A 9669-nucleotide genomic window follows, 5' to 3' on the forward strand; every position below is an offset into this window, starting at 1 on the left:
GAGATATTCAAAAGCTGATGGTAACATGAAGTTTCACATCAAAGAGCATTTGAGAAAAATTGCATATCTAGAAACCATGTATTTGAAACCACTCTCGGAACCAATATGAACAAAGGGTGCTCCTAAGAAGGTCAAACCAACACATAGTGACAATTCAACGATGTGATCTCTGTCCTATTTCGAGCATGTTGACACACATTTTCCGGATTCCCCAACTTTAAAATCTAAAAAAAAAATATTTTCAAAGGTGCTCACATTAGCAAACCATCTCTTCCACCACCTTTACCAAAAATCATAACTTTGAAGAAATGTCAATTTTTATGAACAAATACATTGAATGAATTATAGATGTTAATGGTTTTTGCACACATACACTGCTAACAACTTATCAAAGAGTTGAATGCACATAAGGAAACATGCACAATTCTATATGGAGAAAAAAACATTTCGATCCAATTCTCAAATCTCTTATTTCTTGTGTTAGCGGTCTAGCACCGAAAGAAAAATGAATATGCTTCTCTAAAATGAATCATCTTGTACTAAATACATATAATATGGTGTATATTGATCCGAAAAGATATGATTTAAGAAAAGTATAATTGTTCGGTTTTTTAATAATGATTTGGTTTGAGAACAAAATTCTTCTAATAATTTGATGTGGTTTGAAATTCTGAACCAATATACCAAATCAATAAATTTAATTCAGTTGGATTCTAAATAAATTAAAATAGGGGTGACTTTTATTATGATTCCATTTTTATTACGAGTCCATTTGATTTTTTAATTGAAATGTTACATGAACGGTCTGGTAAGATTCATAACTCCCCCAATAATTAAAGATATGGAAACAAAGTTGTGGGGTGATGAATGACATTTCTAATTGAAAGAAAGAAAAAAAAAACATATTGAAACTTAAGTTTGAAAGGATGATTAGGTTAGTAGTTACATTGAAGGGAAAACAAATGAAAAGAAAACACTAAATATCTGTTATATAGTATTAAAAAAACACTAAAATATTTAAGCATTGTAGTAGACTAAAGTTGACTGAATTACATGTGAGATAAAAAATTATACAATAACAGGGAGAGAAGAGGGATCGAGGTATGTAAGTTGGCTTCTTGGAAAGGCTCACTCCTCTCTTTCGCTGGTCGTGTTGAGCTTGTGAAATCTTGTCTTCACATCATGCTTATTCATTCTCTTGCAGTTTATTCCTGGCCGGTCTCCCTCCTTAGGAAGCTTGAGTGCGCTTCTAGGAATTTTATTTGGAGCGGGGATATCTCAAAACGTAAATTAGTTACCGTTGCTTGGTCGAATATTTGCAGGCCTTACTCAGAAGGAGGTTTAGGCCTTCGTTCTTTAGTTACTCTCAATGCTGCATCTAATTTGAAGCTCTGTTGGGATGTTTTTTCCTCGGATGAATCTTGGGCTACTCTCCTCAAAGGCCGTATCCTCCATCATTCGGGAATCATTAAACACCACCTTTATTCCTCCATCTGGTCCAGCATTAAACATGTTTACAACAAGGTTATGGAGAATTCTTCTTGGATTCTTGGTAATGGTTGCAACATCAAGTTCTGGTCTGATTCTTGGTGCGGTCCGCCTTTGATTCATGACTTGGTTAATTCGGTTGACATTGTGGACTTTCCAGTCAACACCATCATCTCGGGTCACAGTTGGAATATGGCTGCTCTCCCTTCTCCAGTTCCAGATTCGGTTTCTTCTCGGGTTTCTAAGTGTTTAATTCCTTTTGATCTCCGTCCGGACAAGTTGGTTTGGAATCCCTCTTCCACGGGTGATCTTACTCTTCAGCTTGCTTATGAGCTTCAAAGATGCAAGAAACCTCCTATCAGTTGGCATCATTTTGTTTGGTCCAATCACTTTCCTCCTTCCAAATCCTTTATGGAGTGGCGGCTTATCCTTGGCAAGATTCCGACGGACGAAAATCTTTCCCGCAGAGGTTTTTTGTTTGCTTATGCTTGCAGCCTTTGTAACGTGTCGGTGGAATCCTCTCAACACCTGTTCCTTGAGTGACCTTTTGCTGCCGCTCTTTGGTCTTGGCTTTCCACCATGCTTGATTCTCGTTCCGCTATTCGTAATTGGGAGGATGTTTGGCATATTTGTGGCCTCTTTCGGTCTGGGCAGTGTGCTATTGTCGCACACTCTGTTATTCTTCACATGTTCAATGTTGTTTGGCTCGCTAGAAACAACATCAGATTCCTCGGCAAAGCGATTTCGCTTTCCTCTTCTTCTACTTTTATCATGGCAGCATGTTCTGCTTCCTGTATTGGTTCGAAAGCTGCTCTACATCTTTCCTTATCCGATTTTGCCATCTTAAAAAGTTTCGTATTTTTATTCCGCCTCCGAAATCCCCCAGATTGGTTGAGGTGATCTGGAAGCCCCCTCCTTGGAATTGGATTAAAGCTAACTGTGATGGTGCGTCTTCTAATAACCTGGGAAATTCGGCTTGCGGTGGTTTAATCAGAGACCATAATGGCAATTTCGTTGGAGCTTTTTCGCATTTTTGGGTGTCTCAAATTCGCTCATTGCCGAACTCTCAGGTGCTATGTTAGCTATCGAGTTCACCAATGAGAAAAACTGGACACATCTTTGGTTGGAATCTGATTCTACTGCGGTGATTAAGGTTGTCAACCCCCTATAGGGTGCCTTGGAATATTCGAACTAGATGGATTAATTATGTTAATATAACCTCTCACATGTCTTTTGTTATTTCTCACATTTATAGAGAAGGGAATACTTGTGCAAACTCCCTTGCTAACTTCGGTCTCACGATTTCTGATTCGATCTTTTTTGATGTTTATCCCTCTTTTCTGAGAACTGATTTTGTTAGGAACAGACTCGGTTAGCCTTTTTTTAGATTCTCTAACTCTTGAGCGGGTTTCGGTTTGGTCCCCCGACTATCTTTTGTATCCTGCCTTTTCTTTTTATTGATATTCAGCCTTATTGAAGAAAAAAATGGATGGTTTTTGAGTCATATAAGTAGTTTCGTTTAGAACCAGGAAAAATGAAAGCATTTGAAGAAAAAGCACTCTTCATTTTTTTGTTTTCAAATTTTCTCCCTACTTTTAATTTCCATGTTCAAATTAAAAAAAACAAATCAAGGATATTCTTTTGTCCCCACAAGATCATTAATTGCCCCAAGGTTTTTAACATGAAACAAGTATATGAATGTGACATCTACATTCACACCTTCCGGTAGATTTCGACAAACAAGACACTCCACAATTTTGGCATCACTTGTATACATACACTCATCTCAAAACCAAACATATTTTAAGAATAATGACAATCTCTTTGTCACCAAGTAATTAATGAATTTTAGATTTTTCCACACTTCCCATGTGGGTCACATAAAAAATCACCCTCCAAAAATGTCAAAAATAAATAATAATTCATAATCACTTATACCATTCTGTATAACACTAATGATGCTACCAAAATGCATCCACTAAGTAATTACATTCATCTTCAGATGGTATAAAAAAATGTGAAAGGAAGAATAATGGTTTTTTGTTGTATCAACAGCTATCAAGTTGTTGTCTCTATGATCAGAATCAGAATCCTAATTGTCATGATGAGATTTTTAGTACCTGAGCCTGTATACTTTTGTATGTATAATCTGTCCTGCAAGTGAAAAATGTATGTATCAGTAAGTGATTAACTAACCAAACAGAGCCTTATGCATTTATTAATGCCATAATATTAATGTATGAGATGAGATTTCTATTAAATGGAACACGGGCACAGACACCAGACCAGACACTAACACCAGTAATAATTTTAAAAAATGAATAAAATTATCAAAATCACAAGTGTCAATATCATGTTGGTCTCCAACACGGACGCGGACACGCTACAGAGGTTCTATTTGGGTTGACGCAAGTGGTCATGAGTCTCGAATCGAATCATAATTATATACACGGAAGAGCACATCTTGATAATAAAGTAAGAGTTAAAACCGACGCATATCTCGTCGGGATCAAAGGAAATATTCGAGGATATTTTGTTGTTAATGTTTGATACTATTGATCATTAAAAAAAGTGATTGTTTTGATGTATGTATGATATGACACATGAAAACTAATATCAGAATGATAAGAGAAAGTTGCAGGAGTAGATTATGTTGGATCACTAACCTCTATCGGTATTTTCGAGCAACTAAAAGCATTATTCCTTTGCTGTTAGATACAATTAGCTGAAAATTTTCAACTTTTCAACTGTTTTAGTTTTTCAAGAACTTCTTTCATCGACGGTCGAATGGAAAGAGTTTCTTCTGTGCAGGTTAACGCGATCTTTAAAAGCTCGAACAGCTTTTCTCTTGGTCCTGATTCCCACAAAGCAGATGAAAAAAGCTCAGAACAACGATCTTCGGTCATTAGAAGCTCCGCCCATGGTACTATATTGAATCCGTTTCCGTAATTAGAGAATGACGGATCGAGCGACCTTCTTCCCGATATCAATTCTAAAAGGACAACACCGTAGCTATAGACGTCCGCTTTGTCAGAAACCCTACAAGTGGTCGCATATTCAGGTGCAACGTAACCGAAAGTGCCTGCCACGTCGGTAGTTGCATGAGTCTCGGATACTTCAAGCAGACGTGCCAAGCCGAAATCGGACAGATAGGCATTAAAATTCTCGTCGAGTAAAATGTTGCTAGGCTTGATATCTCGGTGAACTATGCGGGGAACACAAGAGTAATGAAGGTATGCAAGGGCCCCGGCGATACCTTTCGCTATTTTGTAAATAACCGGCCACTTCACGTTTTTCCCTGACCTACTATGTATGAAAGCTTCAAGATTTCCACCAGAGAGGTAATTATAAATCAACAACATTTCAGATTTTCCTACGTAATAGCCAATTAGAGTTACGAGATTCTTGTGTCGAATTCTCCCGAGCGTTCTGATTTCTGTTTCAAACTGTTGTATGCCTTGAAATTTACCTATCAAAAGCCGCTTAATGGCAACAAAAAAACCTGGAAATAGCTCTGCCTTGTAAGTTGACCCGAACCCACCAGCACCGATTAGATAACGGATGCTGAAATTTCCGGCAGCTCTGACAACACTATCATAACTCAATTCAATTGGAACAGCTTGAAAAGTCACCACTTCTCGTCTTCTAATGCTGCTTCTTCGAGTCATTTTTCTCCTTCTAAACCGAATCACCAACACTATTACCAAAAGGGTGCATAGAGCCGCAGCAGCAGAAGCGGCCACCACGATAACCACGGTCCTTACTTTCTTCCTTTTACAACTATCCGAATTATTGTCTCCAATAGGAACCGGGGGAGGAGCAGGCGAGTCGAAGTATGAATCAGGGCAAGAGTGCAGGTATTTGTTCCCTTTAAATGAATCACAATCAATCGGGTGTTGAAGATGAGGAATATGACCAGAAAGATTGTTGAAAGAAACATCGAGATGAACAAGATTGGAAAGAGCGGCAACATATAAAGGTATTTCCCCAGAAAGATTGTTGTGATCTAGCAACATAGTTTCAAGACTTGTCGTATTCGACAAGGTTTCTGGAATTGTTCCGATTAGAGAATTGTGAGACAGGTTCAAAACAACAAGAGAAGTCAATCCACCAAGCTGGTAAGGAATTTCCCCAGTTAAATTGTTTCCTCCTAGAAGCAACCATTTCATGTTTTGTAGATTTCCCAACTGATTCGGCACCGCTCCTGATAGTTTGTTCTCTGTCAAATCAAGACGCCGAAGTAATGTCAATTCACCTATACCAGGTCCAATTGATCCATCGATTTGATTGTACGCTGCGTCAAAACTCATCAAATGCGGGCAGTTCAGAAACAATGCTTGAGAAATCTGACCGTAGAGTTGGTTCACACTGATGTTAACCGATAATGTCTTGAGCCCATTACAGTTTGAAACTAGCTGATACGGAAGAGTTCCGTTGAATTTATTATTATTCAGAGACAGCATGTACGATACGTTACGATTTGCAGTAAAAAGATTATCTCCAATAACGAACAACGGTAAAGATCCAACGAAACTGTTCCAGCTGAAGTCATGAATAACGACAGTAGACTCTACGAAACCTAATCCGACAAAAGCATTCTCTTGAAATCTCAAAACACGAACGTTATAGTATTTATCATTCAAATCTTCCAATTCTAGAAACGCAGGTTCTAGTGCAGCAAAGGCGTTACTACTCGATCGACACGTTTCTTTCCGAAAATCTGGCAGCAAACCAGACATATTATTCCTGCTTACGTTGAAATACATCATACAAGAAACATGGAGCTGATCCAACGGCAAATTTCCCACTAAATTGTTAGAACTCAAGTCCAAGAAAGTCAAATTCCGACACATCCCTAAACTCTCGGGCACGACACCAGTAACATAATTCTCAGCCAAATTAAGTATTCTAAGAGAGCACGACGAATCTGCCCATTCAACAGGTAACCGTCCGCCGAGATTCGCTCTCGGGGCCCACAAAATCTCCAAACTCGAAAGCGACAACACTGCATGAGGAATATTCCCAACAAAAGCATTGAATTCACCTCTAAATTTATCCTCCACTAAACTTCCCGCGTCAGAACCGCCGCGATCATCAAACAAATCAGTAAGAACAAGGACAGACAACTTCAAACAATTACCTAACAGTTTCGGTATTCTACCGGTGAGACTGTTTCTCGAAACATCAAGAACACGGAGTTCGACCGCAAGCCCAATCTCAAGAGGGATTTTACCTTCCAATATATTCCCATCCACCAAAAGGGTCCTCAAGTTTCTACATTTCCCAATTTGAGGTGGAATCTCACCAGTCAAAAAATTATCAGACAGTTTCAAATGCCTCAAAGAATCACAACCAACAGAATCATTCACAGGAATCGAACCAGAAAATTGATTATCAGACAAATCAACAATTTTCACATTCCTAGAAAAAATAAACCCATTTGGAATACGACCAGAAAAAGCATTACCAGATAGATTAACATGTTTAAGCGATTCAAGATAACTCATTTGTAAAGAAACCTTCCCTGAAAAGTTGTTACCTTGAAGCTCAAGAACCTCAAGCTCCCGGAGATTCATCAAACTCACCGGAATTTCGCCGGAGAACATGTTTCCAGGAATCGACAAAACTCGAAGCTCGGATAACTCTCCAATGGAAGACGCCAGTTCACCGCCGCAAAGACCAGTCACATTAAGGGAAACCACTCTTCCTTTTCCTCTTCCAACTCCGCCGCACGTGACTCCATACCAGCGGCAGAGTGTGGAGGAGGAGCGGTAACTCCAACCGGAGAGAAGATTTGAAGGGTCTGAAGAAACTAAATGTTTGAAGGTGAGAAGCGACAATGCGTCTTTGGGAATCGAAGAAGGGTTGATGGCATTTGCGAAGATGAGAAAGGGGAGAAAGAGAGTTAGAAGAAGACGACCCATGTTTGAAAGAGAGAGAATGAAGATGAGAAATGAAATGGGTTATCTTAAAGATGGAAGCTTTAAAGGTGAACCATTTCCGGCGGGTTTGCCGGAGAATGGAAGTGCGGCGGAGTTGAGGGCGGTGGTGAGGTGGAGAGTGTGAATGGCAAGGCGAGTTATTTACGTTGAAAAAGACAGTAATGATCTCATTTGGAGCCAAAACGGTAACATCTCTATCAAAAACAAACAAAATAAGACTATGTTTGTTTGCTACTTGCTTTGAACATCAAAAATTGATTTTCAAGATTTGTGTTTGGTTTTAAAATTGAAACACTCTAAATTGATTATGGATGGATACAATTTTTTTGGTATGTTTGTTTATTCAGTTTTACTTTTAACTAGATTTTATTTTTTATTTTTTATTTTTTATTTTTATAAATTGAGTATTCTCTATCATCATATGATAATGATTTGACAAGTTTATTTTGTCTTTTTTCAAAAATAATTTTTATAGTATTACATAATTTTGTATAAAAGAATTTTAAAAAAAAATTGATTTAAATAATTATTCCCTAAAATATTATTTTAAATATTTTATTGAATTTTTTTTTACATATTAAAATTTTAAAAAATCATTTAATTTTAAAACTATTTCAAATAGCTTTTTATAATAGTTATTTTTTAAATATAACTTTTTGAAGTAATTGTGATTTTGATTATGTTTTGATCTTCCATGCATGTTTATGTTATAGAATATCAAAATTAATCTTTTAGTTTTGAAAAAAAATACAAAAAATTTGTAATATTTTTAATAGAATTGTTTATAATTATAATTTTTTTACTTAATTTTTTTTATTAATAATCAATTTATTTCAAATTAAATTGATAAAGATGACATCAAAATGATCCATTTTAAACTTTAAAAGAAATTGAAATGCTTGTACTTAATTAAAAAATTTACATTTATTTCCTTAACAAATGCCCTAAATACACATGTTGTACTGTGCATATCTCACTTTCAATTTTTATGTTACAATGTTTAATAAAATGGAGTAGATAGATTAATTGAAGTGTTTCACGAAATTATTTATTTTAATGATAAATAAAATAAAAATATAAAAATATATTATTAATTGATAAATTTTATAACACTCAAGATTCACATATTTTAAAGTTATTTATTTAAATTTCTTTTTAATTATTTGAACATTTTAGTCTATAAATTCTAATTTAAATGAGAGAAATTGATATTCTATCAAAATTTGAAATCTAATATTTTGTGTTTTTTTTTAATAATTTTTACTATTGTGTCTAAAAAATTATAACAATTAATATCTAATATATTAATTGTAAAGTGTATGCAATGAGTATATTTCAACATTTATCTCCATGAATTATTAATATCTAATATATTTTGAAGTTAATAATTTAAATTTCATTTTTAGTCTATTAAAACTTAGTAATATAATATATATTTTTTCTTATTATTAAATTAATTTGTATTCAGGAATTTCTGTTAAGAAAACTTATTTTCATTTAAATTTCTACTTTATAGAAAAGTAATGATTATAAAATTTAATGTAATAATAAACAAAAATATAATATTTTAAAACTTAATATATTTTTCGAGTTAAACTCGAATATAATTATAAGTATCATATTTTTGTCCATTAACTCAAATAAGTATTATATTTGTCTTTTAACCCTTTAATACATATCTTGTTTATCTTTTTGGGTAATGTTACCGACTGCCTCAGAGAAACTGGTTAAGCATTCTAAATAAAATTATTACAAATCTATTGCATTGAATACACATAATATTTTATTAAAAAATAATTATTTATGTTTTCAATGTATTTAATACTTATATCTTTGGTAAAAAACATATTTTTTACTTTATTAAACAAAGCTCAAATTGCCTTTTTAACCTCTTAACCAGTGTCCGAGGACGGACACTCGTTAGCATTACCCTAATATTTTTTCGTCTAATTAATAACGAAAAACCCAATAACAAAATTTTAAATCTACTTTAAATATTCAGTAAAAACATTCATATTTGTCAACAAAATTACAATAACTAAAATATATTCAATGAGTTGTTTTTTTAATATGAATATATGTAAATTTTTGCAATAGTAAAATTTAACTTCAAATGTATAGTAATAATAGTATAATTGGGGGTCCTTTAAAAAAAAATTTGTTACAAAATATATTAGGTCCATCTATTATGGATCTTTAAAAATAAGTTTAAATATTGACTCTTGTGTTTTTTTTAATA

At 34.6% G+C, this 9669-nt stretch overlaps 1 protein-coding gene across 1 annotated transcript; it reads right to left on the bottom strand.

Moving 5' to 3' along the window:
• Window positions 1-3106: 3106 nt before the first annotated feature.
• Window positions 3107-7725, bottom strand: LOC131609850 (LRR receptor-like serine/threonine-protein kinase RPK2). The gene is made up of 2 exons (XM_058881663.1): window positions 4155-7725; window positions 3107-3642 (listed from the first exon to the last, which is right to left on the bottom strand). Exon 1 carries the CDS (start codon window positions 7410-7412, stop codon window positions 4224-4226), a length of 3189 nt encoding a protein of 1062 aa, XP_058737646.1. The 5' UTR covers window positions 7413-7725; the 3' UTR covers window positions 3107-3642; window positions 4155-4223.
• Between the last annotated feature and the right edge of the window lie 1944 nt (window positions 7726-9669).

Source organism: Vicia villosa, linkage group LG6 (assembly GCF_029867415.1).
Source record: "Vicia villosa cultivar HV-30 ecotype Madison, WI linkage group LG6, Vvil1.0, whole genome shotgun sequence".
NCBI classification, from domain to species: domain Eukaryota; kingdom Viridiplantae; phylum Streptophyta; class Magnoliopsida; order Fabales; family Fabaceae; genus Vicia; species Vicia villosa.

Bases quoted from the DNA above. Each gene is read 5' to 3' on its own strand.
- LOC131609850 (XM_058881663.1), bottom strand. From the start codon at position 7,412: ATGGGTCGTCTTCTTCTAACTCTCTTTCTCCCCTTTCTCATCTTCGCA.